The sequence below is a fragment of the Drosophila teissieri genome, chromosome X (assembly GCF_016746235.2).
Source record: "Drosophila teissieri strain GT53w chromosome X, Prin_Dtei_1.1, whole genome shotgun sequence".
Classification (NCBI taxonomy): domain Eukaryota; kingdom Metazoa; phylum Arthropoda; class Insecta; order Diptera; family Drosophilidae; genus Drosophila; species Drosophila teissieri.
In genome coordinates, this window is record NC_053034.1 from 6,387,380 (window position 1) to 6,408,959 (window position 21,580).

The following is a 21,580-nucleotide window of genomic DNA, read 5'->3' on the forward strand; positions in this document are numbered from 1 at the left end:
CACTGCGAATGGCTGATGCTCTGCATCATGCTTCTCTGGTGGAGCGGTACACTGGGCTCGCCCTCGTGAGGAGTCACGCAGCCAACGACGAGCATTAGTAATCAAACTTGACCGCGCTTCGCACTGATCGCATAATTTGCTGGACAAACAGTGATTTCTAATGCTAAAAATACACACACAATACACCCCAAGACCAGGCTGACCAGGCGACGTCGGTCACAGGTAGGCCATCCCCGATGATGAGTGGGTCGACCAACCCGTGATCCTACGATATACGAGTATATACGAGTATAGACGCCCCACGCTCGTCGCCTCCTGACGTCGCCGAACCCTTCACCGCGCCACATTAATGGTTGTCGTAATGCGACAATATTGATAGCCGATTATACCAGGCCATTGATAACGCCCTCGCTGGCAGGGGAGGGGGAACGGGGCTGGGAGCGGGAATCAATTCCGCATAGTGCGTCCGAGGGTGGTCGTGCCACGCCCCACTTCTAATTGATAAGATAGTGGAGTCCAGGCCGGATGAAATGGAGCGCTGCTGCAGGCTTGACTGCTCACAAGGAGCGAATTGGCGCCCCAGCAGGAGCAGCAACACCTGTATACCCCAAATACCCTATATACCCGGTAGCCAAGTGTCAAAGGTATCACAAACTAGTCCCTATTTCACATCCGACGGAAGCCCAGAATATATTTTCTTCTGTCCGTAAGTCAAACAAAAACAAGTACTATATTTGCTCGCAATGGAGCTCTCCCAACTGGAGGACCTATACCACTGGCGCCGCTCACTTTGGGGGCTGGGCGAAGAAGCTATCCGTATGCCATTGAGCTGCAGCTCCTGCCCACCGAGCGATCTTCGCCAGCTGTTCGATTGGTTAGCATCTTTGGAGCTGCCCATGCTGCAGGACGAGACACCGCCGCCCAGTTTCTACTTCGATTTGCTGGAGTCCAAAGCCGTGGCACTTGACCGCAGTGTGCACAGCGGCAAGCTGCTCGTAACGCTCGGTAGTCAGACCGAGAAAGTTCCGGAGGAGTATGTGTCCCACACACTGGCGTTGCTGGCGACCACGGCTCTGCAGCTATCAAGAACTGGAGATGCGCCAGCCTCCACATGTCATGCCGCATCTGGTGATGCAGTACCACTTCCAGTGTTGCAGGACACCGGAACCTGCCCCAATGTGGAGCTTCCCACATTGGTGGAGATCGGAACTGGTCCCGAGTTGGCGCACACTCCCAGGATGGTGGAGCAGGGAACTGGACCCGACCCCAATCCGGTTTCGATGGACACAGATGGACGCATGCCACATGCGAGCAGCGAATCGTTGTCCGCCGTGTTGATGAGGGCGCTCCTGGGGATGTCCGTGTGGTACGCCCTCTATGTCCTCTCCAGCATCACCGTCGAGACCTTCATGACCCACGTGTGGGAGGCCTTCGTCCGGGACTTGCCACCGTCGCGGACTCCGCCGGTCGAGGAGACGCCCGCATTCCTGTCCGCAGGCATTTGGCAACGGATTGTCGCCAAGCTGGCGGAGCTGCGAACCCGATTGCCCTAAGTCCGCTCCTGGATGAGCGGACTTTGTTAGTTTCGATTCGGTTATTTATAAACCCATCCCGCTATTTTTACGCCACCAGTTTCAGTTTCAGTTTCAGTTGTTGTTCCAGTCGGATTCCTTCGCCGCCGACGTCCACTGCTTGTTGTTGTTCTCGTTGCCGGCGGCGTTAGAGATTACGAGACAAACACGGAGTGCCCGAAAATGCGGATTGCTGTTGTTGTGTACCCGAGAAGACAACAACAACAACAACAACAACTATCCGGCCCGGCGATAAGCGTCGGAATCAACACGAATCTCGGTCAACAGCTCACCGATCCATAGCCAAATAAACGCCAAGCTGGGTCTCCAGTTCAAATCGAAATTGCTCGCTCTCCCGCCCCCGGCTAAAATCTTCCACATTCCATATTCCGCTGGTTATAATGCTACACCGCCTAATCCGCCACGAATCCGTGGCCAATGATCCCGAGTTCCGAGTCCCGAGTCCCGAATCACGAATCGGTCGCCTTATCGGCGTGGTATCAAGCACCTTTCGCACCTTTGCCGTTAATAGGTGCATTCACTCGCCCCATCCTCATCCCATCCCATCTCCATCCGAAACGGAACTCGATCCCGACTGGCGCCATCGCTCCGTGCACTGCGATGGAAGATTCCCGCACTAACTGATCGCACCTGGTGAATGGTGAATGGCGAATGATTCACTTTGTTCATAACTAACAGAATAGGCTTATCGAATGTATGAACAAAATAAAGATCAATGAAAAACCGGGGAACGAAAACTTGTCACAAAATGTCTACTTTATACAGCGTTTTCGTCATAACTTGACCAAAAACGACCAGAAATGAAAGAAAATTGTGGTTTTGTGCAGCTAACAACCCAAGCCAACGATCCTTATCACTTTTTAGTTGATTCTAACGAATTGATTTTTTTTTACCAATTTTCGCATTTTTGACCATCATGTTTTTTTGCCAAAAAATGGTCAAAAATAAACATTTTCAAACTGGAACACCAATCGATTGGAAATTAAATTACGAATTCACCGAGGCATGACATTCCGTTTTCGCTGCACTATTTCCATTGTTTTGGGCAGAATACTAAATGTTTATGGCGGAAAATGGAAAATCTGAATCAATTAAGTTACCTAACTGCAGGTGGGCCCCATCCAAGTGATAGCCATCTCCGTGCATTTGAAGAGCCTTCGCCTTCGTCGGCGAATTATGGCCTGGCCTGTTCTCTCTGGCCTAGTACCAACTATTGATTTAATTGCCGACGATGGCCAAGGAAGGAAACGCGGGAATCTTCGCTGCACGTCAACGTCAAACAGGCGAAAAGCCGGAAAATTGAGCTGCCAGGAAAAGCGCACTTGGGCATGGGCATAATGTGCCCGATAATGGCCTGGCTCGAGAATGAACTATGCATGCAAATTAGCTGACAAAACCAGATTGACATTCGGCAATCAGGGCAAATTGTCTGCACCGGCCATAGTTGCTTCACTTTTTCCACTACTGCCACTACTGCCACTCTTGCCACTCATTCCACTCTTGCCACTTTCCACGAAACATGCCGCATTGCCGTTTTCCCTGCCGCAGCCCAAAGCCAACTGAGGCGGCACTGGGCAACTGGCTAAAGGCAAAGCCGAAGGCCAAGAGCGCGGGCATGGGGCAGGGACAAGGGGCAGGGACAAGGGGCAGGAGGCAGGGAGCAGGGAGCAGGAGGAGCCAAAAGCCCGGACATTTACTATCCGGGCGGGTCGTTTGCTCTGCCAGCGCCTTCTATTTAACATGCACTCGTCAGAAGCGCTGGGCCGCATTAAAATTGCAGCGCTGGGCAGGACGAAAGCCGATCCAAGGGGCGGGACCAGTGGGCGTACTCTCCGCAGCCACCTGTTGGGTGGCCAACAGGGTCGCCATCAGATAATCAGATATGCACAGGCATCTCTGTTGGCCATGCCGATGGCCATGCTCATCTTCCTGGTAGTTGCGGCGCATAAGCCAACAGAGCTACCTTAGCTGTTGACATAGAGTGCTGCATACCCTGTAATGTATTTATAATGCCAATATACCCTCGAAGTGCTAGTCCTGCGACCACAACAGTCCTTCCGCCGGCCAACTGGCGCTAATTATGCACGGATTAATGAAAGACATGCGCTCTCGTGCGAAAACAGCAGAGTTTACACCTGGCACATCATCATCATTGGTGGGTGATGGGTGGGTGAATCCGGTTGAAGGTGCCACTTAAATGGTGGGCGATCAACGGAGTCCCATGGCCACAAGTTGCGCACAGCATCCGCGGAACTTTCATTGGCTTCCAGCTCCCTGGCGCACGTAACTGTACCTTCACTTTCACTTCTGGCCTCCTTTCTGCGCCCTCCTTTCTACTTCCTGCTCCCTCCTCCCTCTCCTCCCTCTCCACTCGCCACCTGGAGCGCCGCACGTGCCACCAATGTGTGTGTGACAGGTGGTTATATCAGTGCACCCGAGTGCGCCCCCCGCGTCACGTTTCCACCCGGTTACAATGTGTTGTGTATATGCAGTTGCGCTACTTGCAGCTCGTGGACTACGGACTACGGACTACGGAGAAGCACTTCACTTCAGGAATATCCCCCGGGGACGAGGAGCACTGCGGGCAACTGGGCGGTCGAATTTACATAGCAAAGGGTAATATGCGCAGTCAAAAGGTTGTGGGGGTCAAAGGTTAAAGGTTTCCGACGTATTTATGAGCCTATCATTGGCATTCCTGCCCTTTTGCGGAGTTAGTTCGTCAGCAACAGAAATCCCTTCGGCATTAAGGGGTATTCGCCACGTCCGGAGAGGTTGAACAGCCCCTTCGCTGCGCACATGGCCACTTACCCTTGCACTTTTTGATGAACCGGCACGTGGCACGTGATGCTACCGGTCGATCCTTGGGTCACGGTCACCGATGCGGCCGGGGATGTCGATACCGTTGCGGACACAGAGGCGGAACTTGAGACGGGCACTTGTACCACGGAACACGGGAACCAGAGCACAGGTTGGATAGCGAGCCTAGGCGCGTTACTAATTGACAATCGCTTGGCCGTGGACTCCAGCGACCCGTAATTGGCGGAAGGCCGGCCATCCGCCATCCGCCGTCCGTTGTCCGCCGTCCGTTTGTCGTCGTCCGTTTGCCGTGCTCCGGACAACCGTTCAAGCCGGACAGAGTTGAAGCCGCCGTTTTGGCCAGCCCGCCGCCAGAAAGCAGTATGGCCACGTATTTTGAAATGCAGCGCCGTTGCCTGCGAGCTTTTCAGCTTTTCGGGGAAGCTTTCGTGGAGGCAGCCCCATTGGGGGCCACCCCTCCTCCGTGTCGTACCCCTTTGGAGCCGGGCTACCCTCTGTTTCGGGCTCTCGTTCCACAGCTGGCCCACCCACTACCATACTCCCACACTGCGTCCACCTGTTGCCGTGGTGTCCATAAGCCACTTGTTGTCGACTCCCGCTTGCTAAGCTCCTTGTGGAGGACCCAATTAAGAGCTGCATTCCCCACTCGATATAATCCGATCGCATCTCCTTCTCCAACCGCACGGCTTGTATAACCCTCCCAACTATTATAATAAAGTGATTTCTAGGTAAGTGGAGCATGCAATGGGTTATTATACTTGGTTGCGTATACAAAATGTGCTGATCAATGGAATGTGAAATAAGTGGTCGGGATTAGACTCCTCCCCTGGCCCCGTCCTCCTCCTCCTCATCCTCCACCTCCTGCAGCTGCTCCTCCTGGTGGGTGTCAACGGTGTCGTTGGTGTCCGCATTTAGGTCCACCCAGTTGTCGTCGCTGATCTCGTCAATGGTGTCCGTGTCATCCACAACGGCCGCCACGCTTACATCATCCGTGGAGCCGGAATTGGTGGTGCCGGTGGTGGTGGTGGCCGTGACGGCGGACGAGGGCCTCAGTACCTCCTCCTGAGTGGCCGGAGTCGGGGTCGTCGATGTGGTGTACGATGCGGAGGAGGGTGTCTCCGAACGGTAGCCCATTCCCGTCATGTACGATCCGGATCCGGAGCCAGAGCCAGAGCCAGAGCCTGATCCAGACCCCGATCCCAATCCGGAGCCCGAAGCAGTTTCGGTGGCCGTCTCCGTGTTGGAACTGCAGCTGGCCGTTGTCCCCGAAGTGGAGGCATCGTCACCGGTGAGTGCGTCCTGGGATAGCCTGGGTTGCGGGGCATTCTTGAACTTGTTCTTCTGGCGGGCAATCTCGTAGTCCTTGAGATCGGACAGCTTGAGTGTGATCTTCTGCAGATCGCGTTTCAGCATCTCAATGGCGAATTCCTGCGCGTGGCAATGGGTAAACAGTTCCGTTCAGTCGAACAGTTCGGAGCAACTGCTGATCACTCGCTGATCGAAAGCAGTGACTGAACAGTGACTGAACAGTGACTTTTGTATAACAGTCACTTGGCAGCTTTATGCCTTTCATACCCCCATAAAGTGACCGAAAGTCACTTCTATTGCCACACAAGTAAGACTCTAGTGATATAGGTGCTATATAGATATAGGAGATATAGATATTAGCCTCCAAATTCAAAGACTTGCGAGTTGTATTAGCTATTTGCAGTACATTTATATTGCGGTGAATGATTGGGGAAAACCAGTACATACATACATATATGTACATACATATATACGAATGATGGTGCAGTGATGAGTATGAAGCGATCGAGACAAAAAAAAAACAGTATGGATAGGTGGTTCTAGGTGGTCCTAGTAGAAGCCGTAGTGGCCATGGTGGTACGGATAGTAGCCGTGGTGTCCGCCGTAGTAGGGCGCCGCATGGACGTATCCGTAGCCGCCGTAGTAGGGACTGCTCAGTCCGCCGTAGCCGCCGTAGTGGCCATGTCCATAGCCACCATATCCGCCGTATCCGGCGTAGCCGCCGTAGCCGTGACCGAACCCGTAGATGCCTCTCTTCTCCGTCTTCTTCTCATCCACGGCGGATGGGTCGGCCGCTTCCAGTGCTTCAGGAGCGGGCTCCGAAACTGCTGCCCAGCTGCTCATGAGGCAAATGGCCAGGATGACGAACACGCACTGCACAGAGAAAAAAAATGGTTCGGGTTTCAGTTTGGTGTTCAGATGTTGAAACATTTTAAACGACACTATACTATATAGCTATATAACTATATGGCTTATAGTTTATAGAGCACTTTCAGCGAGGATTCAGAATCACTTTTACATTGTTTTATTAAACAAACTGGCACTCAAAAAAAGTTCGTCACTCGCAGTTTGCTTATCCAGGTGTCCTGGTATCCCGGTGTCCAGGTGTCCAGGTCTCCTGGTATCCCGGTGTCCTGGTGCTGCTGCTTACCAAGAACTTCATGTTGCTGCTGCTGATGGTTATTGCTGATGGCTGGTTGACTTGATGGGTTGGACGCCAGGCGAGGTTTGTTGATGGCTGCCGGTGGCCCGGCGCTTTTATAGTCATCCGACATGGCTTATTGTTGTTCGTTGCTGCTACAGTTGCAATTATGCAAACTGACAACAACAACAACGGCAGCGCCAGCGATTGTTGCAGCTGAATTGAATGCATGACGGGTTGAGGACTTGAAACCGAATATTGTTTATGCTGCGGAGCCAAAAGGTCATCCATCCGCTCATCCGGCGGAGGAGGACTGCAGCAGAGGGGGGAGTGAAGTGGAGTGGGCGTGGCAACTAACGATATCTGTTATAATTGCCATCGCAGTCGAAGTTCTAAGATCCCAGGCTGCACGTTGGGCAACCGAAGTGAGGCAGCAACGCGTTCCACAAGCAACGTGCAACGTGCAACACGAGACCCTCGACGCGTTCCACAATCACCAAGTGCCCCTCTCTCACATGGTAGGCATATCGTATCGTATAACACTTTCACTGCCAGATCGGATGGCCTGCAGCGCCCGGAATGGACACAATTACCTATTACCTATTACCTATTACCTAAGCTCGCCCAGAAGCTGGCCACAGCTGCTGGGATGCCACTAGCCCCGTGGGAATCGCTCGTGCGGCATTCAAGCAGCATTATATACAAATTATGAACAATTGCACGTTTGGCAGCATTTTGGCATTTTAATTAAGCTGCCAGCCAGCTGAGATCTCTGCCAGATCATTTCCAATGCAAACTGTTATCGAAAGAATATCCAAAGTGCACGACTTTGTCGAGGTCCCCTGGATTAAGGGGTATATTGGGCCAAGGGTCGGTGGTCTGCTCGATGAGTTTTCAGTCATTAGTGTTAATGGACGTAAACTAGGTCCATTGAAAGAGGTATGCTACAGTTTCAAGGCATTATGATAACCACTTGATTTGACTTGGTTCTCCAGCCGTACAGACTCCGCGTTCCATTATTCTCGACCACTTCCGTCTGCCGGGGTACTTGCTACCCAGTACCCACTACCCACTGCCCGGTACCCAGTGCCGTGCCTGCACAATGAAGGACGACCTTGACCGCAGTGGCAATTGCCAATCGCAATTGCAGTCTGCTATGGCTGTGGCTTTCGATGGCTGCTTCGCTCCGAGTTCCCAAGTCATGAATGAAGCAACGCCGGAGGCAACATTGTTGAATGAAGCATGGAAAACATTTTCCCAATCGACGACGTCTCGCCATCTCTGGCCAAAAGTGGGTGGCACCGCCATTGTCTCCTGCTCCCCGCGATTGTGTTCGTATCCACATCGTTTAATATTTATGCCCTGCGCATTGGAGGTGAATGCACGCGAGACGCGTTGGGCAAGCGGAAGCCCAGGCTGCCGAGGGGCCGTCTGGTCGACAGGCTGGGGAGACGTGGTCACGATCCGGAGATGACAACATATTTGATTGCCAGCTAAATTATAATTCTTGGCTAATTCTAGTCCGCCGAACGGGTCGATGTCGATGGCGATGGCGATGTCGCTGTCAATTGATTGATTTCCCATTGTGAGCGACCAGTTTGATTTACGGCACAGACGGCTAATGGCGCATTGTTGGGCTGGTTCCAGGGTCAAATCTTGAATCTGGAATCTCAGCATGACAGAATCCCACCGGGGCTGCCGACGGTCATCTACTTTGGCCAGCTGTCCGTCCGTGGTTACACAACAACAACCGGCGTTGGCCGTTTTCAGCTGAAAATGCTTACATTTCCTTACAGTTTATTGCGCTTAACAGACATTTAACAATTAAAGGGGCGGAGGAGAGGGGCGGGCCTAGTACTTCAGCTCCTTGGCCTTGTCGTGAGCGCCCTCGTCCAGGAGCTTTAGCTCCGCCTGCTGCTTCTCCGGCCGGATGACAGTGTAGTAGTGGTAGTAGCGCATTCCCAGGATGTACGTGCCGTAGAGGGTGACTCCGATGCAGGCGTACACCGCGCCGCGGTGCAGCTTGTCCAGCAGCGAGTTGGTGTTGATGGGCTTCTTCTGCATGACGGCCAATCCCTTCCAAGTCCGTATAAGTTTCCGGGCGTCGAGTCCGTCGCCTCAGCTGGTTGGTCAGTGATGACGGGGGCCGATGTATCGATAACAGGGCACACATTCGCTAGCCAAATATAAAATAGTCGAAGACAGTTGAGGAGTATTTATACTCGTTACCCGTAGAGTAAAAGGGTATACTAGATTCGTTAAATTTTAAGAATATGTTATGAAATCTGTCAGTATCGTCTTCCTTAGCTTTAAGTTTCCCTGGTTCATCATTGATGAAAACAAAAACAGTTTCTCACTTTTGGCTAGTCGCAGCTAAAAAAAGGCTGAGCTTCATTTGTCGATTATTTTCATCGCTGATCTCTGTCCAATCGATACACATCAACACGCACGTGTTTACAAAGTTGTGTACTTCGTGGGAATTTCGTCGTATTCTACAACGCCATTGTGAAATAGCTGGAGCGAAGAGACCTACGGAGGATTCATGGATCACGAATACGTTGGGGTTAGCCCGCTGGGCGCCGGGGACGGTAAGGGCGCCGCCTCGAACGCCGTCATCCTGTGCTGCGAGTGCGGAGTGGCCATCCAGCCGAATCCGGCCAACATGTGCGTCACCTGCCTGCGCAACCATGTCGACATCACGGAGAACATCCCCAAGCAGGCTGTGCTCCACTTCTGTCGTAATTGCGAGCGCTATCTGCAGCCGCCAAACGAGTGGATTCAGGCCGCCTTGGAGTCCCGCGAACTTTTGGCCATTTGCCTCAAGAAGCTGAAAGGGCTGAAGGATGTGAAGTTGGTGGATGCCGGCTTCATCTGGACAGAGCAGCACTCCAAGCGCATAAAGGTGAAGCTCACCGTGCACGGCGAGATCACCGGCGGAACGGTGCTCCAGCAAGTCTTCGTGGTGGAGTTCACTGTACAGAACCAGATGTGCAACGATTGCCATCGGACCGAGGCCAAGGACTTCTGGCGCTGCCTCGTGCAGGTTCGCCAGCGGGCGGAGAACAAGAAGACCTTTTACTACCTGGAGCAGCTGATCCTTAAGCACAAAGCCCACGAGAACACCCTTGGCATCAAGCCGGAGCACGGCGGTCTGGATTTCTTCTACGCCAGTGATAACCATGCTCGGCGCATGGTGGATTTTCTGCTGACCATGGTGCCCGGCAAGGTAACAACCTCGAAGCGTCTCATCTCTCACGATATCCACAGCAACAACTATAACTACAAATACAACTGGTCGGTGGAAATAGCACCAGTATCGAAGGACAGTGCAGTTTGCCTGTCCAAGAAGCTGCGCCACCAGCTGGGCAATCTCTCGCCATTGGTTCTGGTTAACCGGGTGTCCAGCAGCATTCACTTGATTGATCCCCTGACCGCACAGATTGCTGAGCTCACCTCGCAGGTTTATTTCAGGTGGGAATCCTATTTTCCTATTTTACATAGGTTAACTTCGAATAAGCCCAATTATTTGCATTTTTGTAGAGCTCCCTTTGAGGCCATCTGCAATCCCAAGCAGCTGGTTGAGTACGTCGTCATGGACATTGATGTGATCATGGAGAAGGATCGAAAGACCTATCCTGGTCAAGGACAGGTTTCCTTTAAGCACGCCCTCTGCGACATTTGGGTGGTGCGCGCCTCGGAGCTGGGCATCAACGATAACCCCATTCACACACGCTCCCACTTGGGCCACCTGCTCAAGGTGGGCGATTCCGTGATGGGCTACAACACCGGCGAGGCCAACATCAACGATCTGGAGTTCGACAAACTGTCGACGGATGAAATTCCGGACGTGATTCTTGTGCGCAAGCACTACGATCGACAGACCAGACTCAGCCAGCGCGTGTGGAAAATTAAGCATCTGGCGGCGGAGGCCACCGATGAGCGCAGCAAGTACGACTACCACGAGTTCCTCGACGATCTCGAGGAAAACGAAGATATCCGCGGTCAGGTCAACATCTATCGGGACACGAACAAGACGATACCGATCGAGGTGCAGGCCGCTGGTGGTGATGTGCCCCAGATCACGCTGGAGGAGATGTTGGAAGACATGACGTTGGAGTGCGCAGACGACGAAATGGGCGAGGAGGGAGGTGCTGACGAGACCGAGCCACAGTTGTAGTCCTTTTTTTTATTAAATATAACGCTTTCTTTTACCCATGTATACCCTGTACATATTCGCTTAATCCATATAAACAACTAGGAAACTGGATAGAACTTAATGTGTGAATACTCGGAAACTAATTTGCCTTTATGTTACCAAGGTTGCAAAGTAACATATATTTGGAATACTGATTGCTTCAATATTTCACTCGCTTCAACCTATTACATTATAAACTGACGAAGTGCATTCAAAAATTTCGACAATTTACCTTAAATGAAAAATTCTCTATGCCTTTTTGGTGTAAGCTTAACGTTGGTAACATAATGGTGGCGCTAAAATTCTAGCTAAGTCTTGTCTAAGCTGTCCGATGGCCTGACCTCGCCTTAAGAGAGTCCCAGCTGCGGCTTCTCCTTGAAGAAGTACACCTCGTCACAGTCGCAGCCGTGATCCGCCTCCCATTCAAGCAGGGCGCGCTTTACGATGGGAAGTATGTGCTTTCTGGTGGCCTGGACGTTGTGTTGGCGCAAGAAGCAGCCGCCCATGAAGCGGGTGTCCACCTCGTGAGGGCGCAGCTCCAGTTGGGGCTCGTTAGACTCCATCAGTGCCTGCCGGACGCGTTCAACAAATTGGCCTTGGCCGGAGAGAGAGATCAGAGCCAGGTCACGCTGCACTTGGCCATCGGCAGGTGATACATACATTCCCAGGATAACCAAAAGGTTACTCTCCACGCCAAACTCACGAACGGCTTTCTCTGCGCCGTTTTTCTCCACAAAATCTCTGACAAGGATGGGCATTCCAGCTAAAGGAACCACCTGGCGATCGGTTTGTAAGACCTTCATATCCTTGCGCAAAACTTCGGTGAGAGTTAGCCTACTAATATCCGCCCTTGCAGCCACCAACTCATCAAAAAGACTGCTTCTTTGAGCGCCCCCACAGTTCAGCTCGCTTTCCAACTTCTGTACCATGGCTTCGTCCTTTGGTCCGTAGCGCTTGGCCGCGGGGGCAAAATTAATTGTGTCCAGCACGATGGTGGCGTGCAGCAGCTGAGCCACGCCAGTGGATCGGGGTTGGTCCTCAGCGAAATACTGCTGGGCCACCAGAGTGGCGCAGGAACCTACCGACGCATCTATGTCCAGTTGGCAGCGTGTGGGCAGCTGCTTGAAGGATGGACTGCTGTCCTCCAAGGGCCTGTGATCCAAAATCTCCGTTACATTTGGTGCCAGCGGGCTTACATGGTGGTCCACGAGAATAACGTTCACATCCTGAACTACTTCCCGCGGAATATCGTCTCGGAAGAGCAACACGGGCTCGGCAATGCCACACTTCACAAACAGGTGGCCCACCTCGGTTTTTAAGGGGTAATCTCGGCGAGGAATGTTCAGTATAGGCACATAGTCGTGCTCCCGATGGCGCTGGGCGTAAACAAACGCCAAAGTGACTGCTGAAACGGCGGAGTCCAGGTCACACGATTCGTTGCCCATCACCAGATGCAATTTCCGCCCGGAAACGTCGGGAGCAGCTGCCCAGGCAACTGGTGAGGCATCCGCCAGATGCTGCGCGAACGGAGAAGCCCTATTAATGCTTGGCCTTCCTCACTTTCTTCTGCTCGTCCGGTATACTTACCCGTCCCAAGGTGCCCCTGGCTTGGGCCAAGAATCGGAGAAAGCACATTTGTCGGGGAAATCTCGGAAAAGCTGGAAAAATAAACGGTTAGCTTCCATATAATTCAACAGTTGCGCGTATCGATTCGATGTGACATTTATCGATTGACGAGCGCAAAACTGACAAAAATAGCTTATAAAGCCAAATGCTCTATAAGCATATGTGTATATGTAATGTACATACACATACAATTTGTTTGTAACGCTGTATTGTAATCTCTGGTCGGTTTGGTTACTAAGCTTAATCACATTAATTGGGTTTATTCCACATTCTCTGCTATCAGCTGATCCTGATTTCCCTTATCAGCGGTTCTATTTTTATTTTACGTACTCATATGTGATGTATAAACACTTGTCTTTCTGTTAAATTCTTGGTATTAGTTTTGTGCATTTAAATTTAAACTATGGCTTATCATTTTTTTGGCGGTGAAAAGCTATACTCGCCCATCACTGCGCCAGCTGATTGCTGTTATCGCTGTTATCGATAACGACAGCCAGATTCAAACTGCAGCGCGCCAGCTGATCCGAAATGCTTTATTTTCATTCGCCACTCGCAGATTTTCAATACAAACGGGGTCGCAGCCCAAAATTTACCCCGCTCTTCGAGCGCAGCACTATTTTAATGGACGGCTCCACATCGGCGCCCATGGGAAGCAGCTGGTAGTGGCGTATCACCTGGGTCACTATGGTTTTCATCTCCAGCAGGGCAAACTTTTGACCAATGCAGTTCCTTGGCCCAGCGGAGAACGGTATATAGCTGTAGGGACTCAGTCTGGGTGCCTCTTCTCCCAGATGCCTCTCCGGTTGGAAGACCAGTGGATCGGCGAAGAGCTCTGCATCCCGAAGGAGCTGCCAGAGAAGGACGACCACGTTGGTGCCCACGGGGATGTAGCCCTCATCTGGTGTGAATTGACGCTTAGGTGAGTCTTATAGTCTCAGACTGTCCACTCACCTATAACCAAATCCTCTTCCAGGCAGCGTGCGACGGCCGGAATAGGCGGATACAGACGCAGGGACTCTTTGACCACGCAACTTAGATATGGTAACGCAACAAAATCCGATAGAATAACGCCTCTGGATAAATCCTGGCCGTAGTGCATCGTCAGTTCCTCAAAGAGCTTTTGCTGCACTGCTTCATGGCGGGAAAGCAGATACAAGCAGAAGGACACCGCTGAAGTCGTGGTATCGTGACCCTCAAAGATGAATGTGTTAACCTCATCGCGAATTTGCTTGTCAGTCAAAGGTTTCCCATCCACAGTTGCCCGCAGGAGAGTGTCCAGCAGGGCGTGACGCTTTGTTGGCTGATCTTGCTGGGCCTCCCTGGCCAGTAAGCGGCGGCGCTGCTCTATAATTCCGTTGGTGAACTGATGCAGGCAGAGGACACCTGCTTGTTGCTTCCTGAATCCGCTGGGCCAGCACAGGCGGAAGAGATGGCGAAAGAGGAGATGTGGCCTCATGAACCTGGTGGCCAAGATGTTAGTGAGACTGAAGGAAGATAAAGGGTAACGAACGATGGCGTAATTAGAATATATTACAACCTACTCGTTTACAGCGTGCACCACCTCGGAGTCACCTCCTTGAGCGCCCACACTTACGCCCATAGCAGTTTCGGTGATGATGTCCAGGGCAGCCAAACCCACCAAGGGATAGATGTTCACGACCTGGTCGCCGCGCGACAGTGCTTTCAACCGCTCCACTAATATGCTGCTCTGCCTATCGAATACCTCGACAAACTGCTCCAGGATGCTAAAGTGAAAGGTAGGCGTGATGATCTTACGCATCGCATGCCACTCACTTCCGCGACTCAGAAGCAGTCCATTGCCCAGCCAGCCGCGTAGAGCCATATACATCGTGCCCTTCTTCAACTGATGCTGACTTTGCAGCAGTGCATCTACATGACGGGGCTCCGCTGTAACCACCACCACATGGCCCAAGACACTGCCCATGAAACAGCGACCAAAGCGCCTAACATACTCGGCGAACTTATCGTGCAAGTCTGGAATATTTTGCAGGAAATATATCAAATATCGAAGAGCTTAAACGAAAACTTACTGTCTGGTTGAAAGCTGCGCATCTGCCAGGCGGCTCCAAGCAGCGGAACTCTCGAAACACTTGGCACAACGCCCTGCAACGGATGTCGCAGCTCCTTTAGCGCCAAACGAAACAGCGAGGCCACCAAGCGAGTCACCAGGAGGACCACCAGCAAAACCACCAACATGTTGAAACTCTGCTGCGCGTCTTAGGAAGCTCTTGGCTCTCGAAAAGCTGGCAATCTTATCTGGAGCACCACAAATGTGTTACCTATTTATATACCTGGCACTTCGCACTTATTGCCCGTAGCTGAAGTTTATATAAGCAAATCTATTCGAATATTGCGCCTCTGGCTAAAGTGAAACAGAGTGCCGAAGCACAAAGGTGAGCAGGACGGAAAATCTGCGGAAAACACTAGCCAGCTGCTTTTCCGCAAGAACAGCTGAGGGAATCAAACAAAACACATATCTGTGGTCACTCACGTGCACATGTATATGTATTGCTGAGAGGATAAAAATATTGTAGTTCCCAGCAGACAAAATAGTTAAATACTTGTATACACGTTTATTCTAAGCTAAATACAGGAGACATGAATTCCTCATGAGGCGCGAGGCTTCAAGCCCAGATGAACGCCGTTGGCCGACCGCAGGACGATGTTCATCGAGTGCCGGGGTTCAGGACCCAGGGGCAGCAGCTCGAAGTGACGGAGCAGCTTGCTGACGGTGCTCTTCATTTCCAGCATGGCAAACTTCTGGCCAATACAGTTTCTTGGTCCGGCGGAGAACGGGACGTACGCATACGGATGAATCTGCGAAACATCTGCCTCGAATCTCTCCGGTCGGAACTCATCGGGAGACTCGAAGTACTCAGGATCACGAAGGAGGACATAAATGCCTATCGTAAAGTTAGTGCCCGCCGGAATACGCTTGCCACCTGAAAAGATCAATATGTTTACATAAGAGAATCGAGAATATCCTTCCAACTCCTTACGTATTTCCACATCCTCGGCGAACCAGCGGCCGATCATGGGCACTGGTGGGTGCAGGCGCAGCGACTCCTTGATCACGTTCTCCATATACTTCAGCTCGCCCAGATCACGAAGGGTAACTGGCCGCCTTCGATCCTCGCCGAGAACGTCGCGAATCTCCTGCACCAGTCGCTGTTGCACCTCCGGATGCCTGGAGATCTCATACAAACAGAAGGAAATCGCCGAGGTTGTGGTGTCATGGCCCTCGAACATGAACGTGTCAACCTCCTCGCGGATATCCTCATCGCTCAAGGGGGCGCCGTCGATTGTGGACTGCAGCAGCACATCCAGCAGAGCCATGCGTCGCTTTTGGCCCAAGGAATCCACTTGCTCCTCAGGAGTTGTATCCTTCGAGTTGTTGACCAGCGTTTGACGCCGCTCACGGATAATGTTCTCGGTAAAGTCGTGCATCACCTTGATGGCTTTGTCCTGGCGTTTAGCTTCCGTTGGCTGCGTTAGCCGGAAAATCCAGTCCACCCGCTGCCAAGCGTGAATGAAACGTTTAATCAAGATGTTGGTGACACTGTCACAGGGAAGAACTCATCAGAAATGTAGGGATTGCACCTAGCACACCACACCACACTCACTCATTGACAGCCTGGACATAGGGCAGATTGGGATTTTCTTGGGCATTGATTTTTGTGCCCATCGCAGTTTCTAATTGGCAAATATTGAACTAGTATAAGTATAATTATTAGAGTAATTGCCATTGCTCACCTGCAATTATATCCAGGGCAGTTAGACAAACCACAGGAAAGATGTTGATGGGCGTCTTGCCGTCTGCCCGGGACTGAAGCTGCTCCACCATCACAGCGCTCTGCTGGTCGAAGATCTCGACGAACTGCTCCAGTATCTTGAAGTGGAACGTGGGCGTGATGATCTTCCTGCGTCCATGCCACTTCCTGCCCGTGCTCATCAGCAATCCGTCGCCCAGCCAGCAGTTGAGCAGCTTGTACAGATTGTTCTTGGTTATATGCTGCTGGCTGCTTAGCACGAACTCCACGTCTCGCGGATCCGTGGAGAACACGGCCAACTGGTGGAGAATCCACACCCTGTATAGGCGACCGTACTTGCGCTGGTTCTTCTTGACAAAGTCCATGATTTCTGCGGATTATTATTAGGTGTGATTATACCACGCCATCGATTTGGCAATAGATTTGGACAGATAACAAACAGCTTTTACTTAATCCGTAAGTTTTCCCAACTAACTGAAACTTACGTTCAGGATCCAGGCCGCGGTACATGAGCAGGTTGCCCAGCAAGGGAAGTGGCCGCGGACCCGGCAGAACACCATTGCCCCGCCTGCGCCAAAGGAAATCGCACACAAGCAGCGTGGCGAACGCCACCAGGAGGAGCACTCCAACAACACCCAGCATTGTGCATCGACCGAGAAACGCCTTTCTACTGAACGATACTATAAATCTTATCAGCTTTGTGGGCTGTTAATCTGAAGTCTACGCCAGCTGAAACCCGTAAGAGAGTCTGCTGCCCGTAAGAGAACCAAATCGAGTCCGGCAATCTACTTTCTGCAGCGGGCAGCTGGGGGTAAGAAAACCCGACGACCCATTGACGAATGGAGTTGATAGCCTTGTCACGATGATGCAGTCTTTTTGTTGAGTGGTCATGCTTAGTCGGGTAATTTAAGCTAATGGGGGGTGGGAACTTGTAAACCAGTTATAAATATATAAATAAGAGGTTGTCTCGAAACTGTCGAGTTCTATCAGGACCTTTTAAGATGATCACCCTCCTATTTCTAGCTCATCATCATGAATAGTAGATATGCCCCTTCAGTCACTAGGAGATCCGCGGATGATCTGACACTAGCTGCATTGTGTGGTCACCCAAGTCATCCTCTTAACAGAAAGGTAACAGTGTCCAAAGGTCATAATTCAGTAGGTCAACTTATCAAAGATATAAACATTCCAAGATCCCTTGTCCCCACTTAGCTACTGAAAGAGTGCGGGTTAATAACTTGCTAGGTCATAATTACAAGGCAGCTGAGAACTCTTATCAATTGCACTCGTCATGCTTAGTTGCTGATTAGAGGTAAACATTGGATCTCATATTGGATCGGACAAGCCATAAAGATATCTACCCAGACTATCTGTTAACAATTAAAATAAATAGTTTGCAGGGGAATCGATTTAATATAATAATTCCATATTTATGAGTAATGGGGTTTCAAGTCCACAAACAACGACGTTTGTACCCGCTCGTCAGTTCGAGTTCGAGTAGTGCATTATATAGGGGGTTCTGGTTGGACCTGTTATAGAACAGCTTCCCAGCGATGCTCTCAGTTTTTCCCCCACTTTTATAAATTTAAGAGAGCCGGGATCGAAGGCAGTTTTATGCTGTGCACTTTGTGCTGCATAGTTTTGAGCTTGTAGGAAGAATCGTATTTTTAAGATCAATCAATACCTTGATAAGAATGTTGGGTAAGTACGATAGAACCAAGAGGATCTCAACATCATTTCGACAGTCAATTGAATTTGCAGGCTAGTTATCTACTTATATATTTGCTTGTTTAGTTCCAAGAGTCTAACAGCCAGCAGCTTTCGATCTAATCAGCAGTGGCCGAGTGCTCTGGCAAATCCATATACTAATATGGAGATAGCGCCACGTGAACTTTCCCAGGCCCCCGTCCAACGTTATCCACGGCGGTGGGCGGTGGTCGGTGGTCGGAACTTTGTCCTAATCAATCGGAACTTCGGATAGGAGCGAAGCCATGGGTCACCGTGAAGAGGCACTTTTTGGTGCGTTCATCTCGGAAAGTGCGCCAACGGATCACGCAGATCCTTGTGCAGCTCTTCTTTTCCTTCACAGAAATCCACATTGACATGGAAGCTGTAAGTCTCCCCACTTCCCATGGTCATGGCACCAAGTGCCGCCTGGTTTTGACCCCGGTCATAGTTTTTGGCCTTCCCATTGGTTTTCGGCTTCATTGCCCTGATTGTGGACGCCTTATCGCAATCCGCGCCAGCTACAAAACAGCCCCGCCGCTGAGCAATCACAAGCAGTCGATGGCCAACGGTGCCAGCGTAAATAGATCCATCCCATTTTCAACCCAGAGTGCCGAATCGGAATCCCAAAAAAAACATGTATCTGGAGCTCTTGGCCATTTTCCTGGCGACCGTTTTCGCCTGGGATTATTTGCGAAACAGGCGCCACAACAAGATGTACGCCGCCGCTGGAATCCGAGGACCCAGGAGCTATCCTCTGGTGGGAAACGCTCCCATGATGATCAATGAGTCACCCAAAAGTAGGTCAAGTTCGTAAATCCCAGGACTGCGATTTAAAAATATTAGTTTTTGAAATTGTTTGCTCATAAATCGTTGCTTTTAAAAGCACAGACTAACTAATGAGTACCAATTCTCTTCTCTTGCAGCTATCTTCAATCTGCAGGACCGATTGATTGCTGAGTTTGGTAAAAACATAAGAATTCAGATGATGGGCGAACGTGGCTTTATGACCGCTGATCCAAAAATGATTGAGGCGATCATGAGCAGCCAGCAGACGATTCAGAAAAACAATCTTTATGGGCTCCTGGTCAATTGGCTCGGCGATGGACTGCTCCTTAGCAAAGGCAAAAAGTGGTTCCGCCGCAGGAAGATCATCACACCCGCATTCCACTTCAAGATCCTGGAGGACTTCGTGGAGGTCTTTGATCAACAGAGCGCCATTATGGCTCAGCAGCTGTACGATCGGGCGGATGGCAAGACGGTGATAAATATGTTCCCGGTGGCTTGCCTGTGTGCCATGGATATCATTGCGGAAACGGCCATGGGTGTGAAAATTAATGCTCAGCTCCAGCCGCAATTCTCCTACGTTCAGTCGGTCACAACGTGAGTATAAGCACACAGTAACTATCGGCTGGCTTTATTTCATATGAGAACCCATCTTCTTAGTGCCTCTTCAATGTTAGCTGAACGCTTCATGAACCCCCTCCAGCGTATAGAGTCATGGATGAAGATCCTTTATCCGAAATTGACAGCCAAGCTGAATGCTTCCGTAAAGAACATGCATGACTTCACCAACTCGGTAATCACTGAGCGGCGCGAGCTCCTACAGAAATCCATTGCCGATGGGGGAGATCCCGACGCTGCCCTCCTTAACGATGTAGGTCAGAAGCGTCGCCTGGCCTTGCTGGATGTGCTGCTGAAGTCCACAATCGATGGGGCTCCGTTGAGCAACAGTGACATCCGCGAGGAGGTCGACACCTTTATGTTTGAGGGCCACGACACTACGACTAGTAGCATTGCTTATACCTGCTATTTGCTAGCACGTCATCCAGAGGTTCAGGCTCGCGTCTTCCAGGAGGTCCGAGATGTTCTCGGGGATGACAAGTCGACTCCAGTTACGATGCAGCTCCTGGGCGAGCTCAAGTACTTAGAGTGCGTGATAAAGGAGTCGTTGCGCCTGTTTCCCTCGGTGCCGATCATTGGACGCTACCTTACCCAGGACACCTTACTCGACGGCAAGCTTATACCCGCCGACTCGAATGTGATGATCCTTATTTACCATGCTCAGCGCGATCCAGATTACTTCCCTGATCCGGAGAAGTTCATTCCTGACCGTTTCAGCATGGAGCGCAAGGGCGAGATCAATCCATTTGCCTATACTCCCTTCTCCGCCGGCGCGAGGAACTGCATCGGCCAGAAGTTCGCAATGCTCGAGATGAAGAGCACCATCAGCAAAATGGTGCGACACTTTGAGTTGCTGCCTCTTGGCGAGGAAGTCCAGCCCGTAATGAACCTTATCCTGCGTTCGTCCACGGGAATCAATTGTGGCCTGAAGCCACGCGTCTATTAGGTGTTGCGAGATTGAGATTTTTTTTTGACTAGTTGTAAGTGACCGATTCTGTAAATATTTGAATAAAATACTTGTACATAATTATATCCAGTGATGGATGGTGTTTTTTCCGGCGAGTGGGGCTTGAGATATGGTGGTAAGGGTCTGGTAAGGGGCTCTCTCACTTGGCCCTCCATCACTGAATATACGAATGCACGCATTCCTGTTTCAATTTGATTCTATATTAGCTTTAACCGGCTCGTACTACAACTCAAAAAAGGCGATTCCTGCGTGGAAGCGGCCCATTAATCCCAGGCATAGATCTTGCCCGGAGTGGGCAGCTTGGAAGACGTGGCCTTCGCCGCTTCACCACCATCAGCCGCCAGCTGCTTTTGCTGCTCCACCAGGTCGATGGGCGGCAGCACCTCGCGACGTGCATCCCGCTGGCAGTAGTAGTTGGCCGAGAGTAGATGCGACGGTCCATCCGGGATTGACGGCTGTGGCTGGGTGCGATCGGCGAGTCCGTCCTCAAAGCGCAGGGCCAAGTTGTGCTCCCGCTGTAATTGACGTCCAGATTGATCAAAGATTCCCATTTTCCGTCTTATATAACGGAGAACCGAGTTCTCGGCGACCGCTGTCCAAATTGTGGATACTCACACCCAGGAGGAAGGCCCGAATGCGCTGGATTAAAGGCGACACGTCACGGCGCAGGGCAGACATCTTCGTTTTGTATTATACTTCCAACTGAATTTCCCTAAATATTTTGGTTTTATATTTATTTGTGAGGTGCAGCCCTGTCGTCCAATCGATATCAGCTGGTTGAAATTGCTCTGCGCTATCGTTAATCGATATCAGCGCCTCTTCTTCTTTACCCTGCTTTGCTGCCAAAGCTTTGCGGCATCTGGTCCTGATATCGATAACTGTTATCGATAGCTATTGTGTCATAAAGTTGATATGCTATGTAACGGTCAAATGTGGTTCAAATTTGTAAGATTTAGCAAAGACATTTTTAATTATAAATGTAAATGCTTCAGGTAGTGAAACCAATTCAAAATC

The 21,580-nt window shown here is 51.0% G+C and overlaps 10 protein-coding genes across 11 annotated transcripts; 3 read left to right on the top strand and 7 right to left on the bottom strand.

The window, feature by feature from the left end:
- The first annotated feature begins 656 nt into the window (after window positions 1-656).
- LOC122624376 lies at window positions 657-2,314 on the top strand. The gene has a single exon (XM_043803885.1). It carries the CDS (start codon window positions 744-746, stop codon window positions 1,551-1,553), a length of 810 nt encoding a protein of 269 aa, XP_043659820.1. The 5' UTR covers window positions 657-743; the 3' UTR covers window positions 1,554-2,314.
- Window positions 2,315-5,138: 2,824 nt separating this feature from the next.
- On the bottom strand, window positions 5,139-5,906 carry LOC122624626 (period circadian protein). Its single transcript, XM_043804280.1, has one exon. The coding sequence runs from the start codon at window positions 5,820-5,822 to the stop codon at window positions 5,223-5,225; it is 600 nt and encodes a 199-aa protein (XP_043660215.1). The 5' UTR covers window positions 5,823-5,906; the 3' UTR covers window positions 5,139-5,222.
- Window positions 5,907-6,118: 212 nt separating this feature from the next.
- LOC122624646 (protein suex-1) lies at window positions 6,119-7,358 on the bottom strand. The gene is made up of 2 exons (XM_043804305.1): window positions 6,868-7,358; window positions 6,119-6,590 (listed from the first exon to the last, which is right to left on the bottom strand). Exons 1-2 carry the CDS (start codon window positions 7,147-7,149, stop codon window positions 6,267-6,269), a joined length of 606 nt encoding a protein of 201 aa, XP_043660240.1. The 5' UTR covers window positions 7,150-7,358; the 3' UTR covers window positions 6,119-6,266.
- A 1,256-nt stretch (window positions 7,359-8,614) lies between these two features.
- On the bottom strand, window positions 8,615-9,001 carry LOC122624612. The gene has a single exon (XM_043804267.1). It carries the CDS (start codon window positions 8,920-8,922, stop codon window positions 8,710-8,712), a length of 213 nt encoding a protein of 70 aa, XP_043660202.1. The 5' UTR covers window positions 8,923-9,001; the 3' UTR covers window positions 8,615-8,709.
- Window positions 9,002-9,283: 282 nt separating this feature from the next.
- On the top strand, window positions 9,284-11,112 carry LOC122623245 (60S ribosomal export protein NMD3). Its single transcript, XM_043802267.1, has 2 exons — window positions 9,284-10,329; window positions 10,399-11,112. The coding sequence occupies exons 1-2, from the start codon at window positions 9,401-9,403 to the stop codon at window positions 11,033-11,035; spliced, it is 1,566 nt and encodes a 521-aa protein (XP_043658202.1). The 5' UTR covers window positions 9,284-9,400; the 3' UTR covers window positions 11,036-11,112.
- Window positions 11,113-11,169: 57 nt separating this feature from the next.
- On the bottom strand, window positions 11,170-12,798 carry LOC122623246 (exopolyphosphatase PRUNE1). Its single transcript, XM_043802268.1, has 2 exons — window positions 12,641-12,798; window positions 11,170-12,570 (listed from the first exon to the last, which is right to left on the bottom strand). Exons 1-2 carry the CDS (start codon window positions 12,686-12,688, stop codon window positions 11,401-11,403), a joined length of 1,218 nt encoding a protein of 405 aa, XP_043658203.1. The 5' UTR covers window positions 12,689-12,798; the 3' UTR covers window positions 11,170-11,400.
- Window positions 12,799-13,177: 379 nt separating this feature from the next.
- On the bottom strand, window positions 13,178-15,165 carry LOC122623157 (cytochrome P450 4ae1). 2 transcript variants are annotated; one of them, XM_043802135.1, is made up of 4 exons: window positions 14,731-15,165; window positions 14,221-14,674; window positions 13,631-14,163; window positions 13,178-13,577 (listed from the first exon to the last, which is right to left on the bottom strand). In XM_043802135.1, exons 1-4 carry the CDS (start codon window positions 14,894-14,896, stop codon window positions 13,240-13,242), a joined length of 1,491 nt encoding a protein of 496 aa, XP_043658070.1. In that variant the 5' UTR covers window positions 14,897-15,165; the 3' UTR covers window positions 13,178-13,239. The 2 variants fall into 2 exon arrangements, with proteins under 2 accessions (XP_043658070.1, XP_043658071.1); XM_043802136.1 differs by lacking the exon at window positions 14,731-15,165 and having other exon boundaries at window positions 14,274-14,384.
- A 93-nt stretch (window positions 15,166-15,258) lies between these two features.
- LOC122623156 (cytochrome P450 4d2) lies at window positions 15,259-17,161 on the bottom strand. The gene is made up of 5 exons (XM_043802134.1): window positions 16,956-17,161; window positions 16,454-16,840; window positions 16,324-16,393; window positions 15,700-16,259; window positions 15,259-15,642 (listed from the first exon to the last, which is right to left on the bottom strand). Exons 1-5 carry the CDS (start codon window positions 17,110-17,112, stop codon window positions 15,308-15,310), a joined length of 1,509 nt encoding a protein of 502 aa, XP_043658069.1. The 5' UTR covers window positions 17,113-17,161; the 3' UTR covers window positions 15,259-15,307.
- A 422-nt stretch (window positions 17,162-17,583) lies between these two features.
- Window positions 17,584-20,654, top strand: LOC122625065 (probable cytochrome P450 4d14). The gene is made up of 3 exons (XM_043804923.1): window positions 17,584-18,995; window positions 19,122-19,578; window positions 19,642-20,654. The coding sequence occupies exons 1-3, from the start codon at window positions 18,833-18,835 to the stop codon at window positions 20,543-20,545; spliced, it is 1,524 nt and encodes a 507-aa protein (XP_043660858.1). The 5' UTR covers window positions 17,584-18,832; the 3' UTR covers window positions 20,546-20,654.
- A 96-nt stretch (window positions 20,655-20,750) lies between these two features.
- On the bottom strand, window positions 20,751-21,351 carry LOC122625067 (NADH dehydrogenase [ubiquinone] 1 alpha subcomplex subunit 7). Its single transcript, XM_043804926.1, has 2 exons — window positions 21,182-21,351; window positions 20,751-21,081 (listed from the first exon to the last, which is right to left on the bottom strand). Exons 1-2 carry the CDS (start codon window positions 21,242-21,244, stop codon window positions 20,830-20,832), a joined length of 315 nt encoding a protein of 104 aa, XP_043660861.1. The 5' UTR covers window positions 21,245-21,351; the 3' UTR covers window positions 20,751-20,829.
- Between the last annotated feature and the right edge of the window lie 229 nt (window positions 21,352-21,580).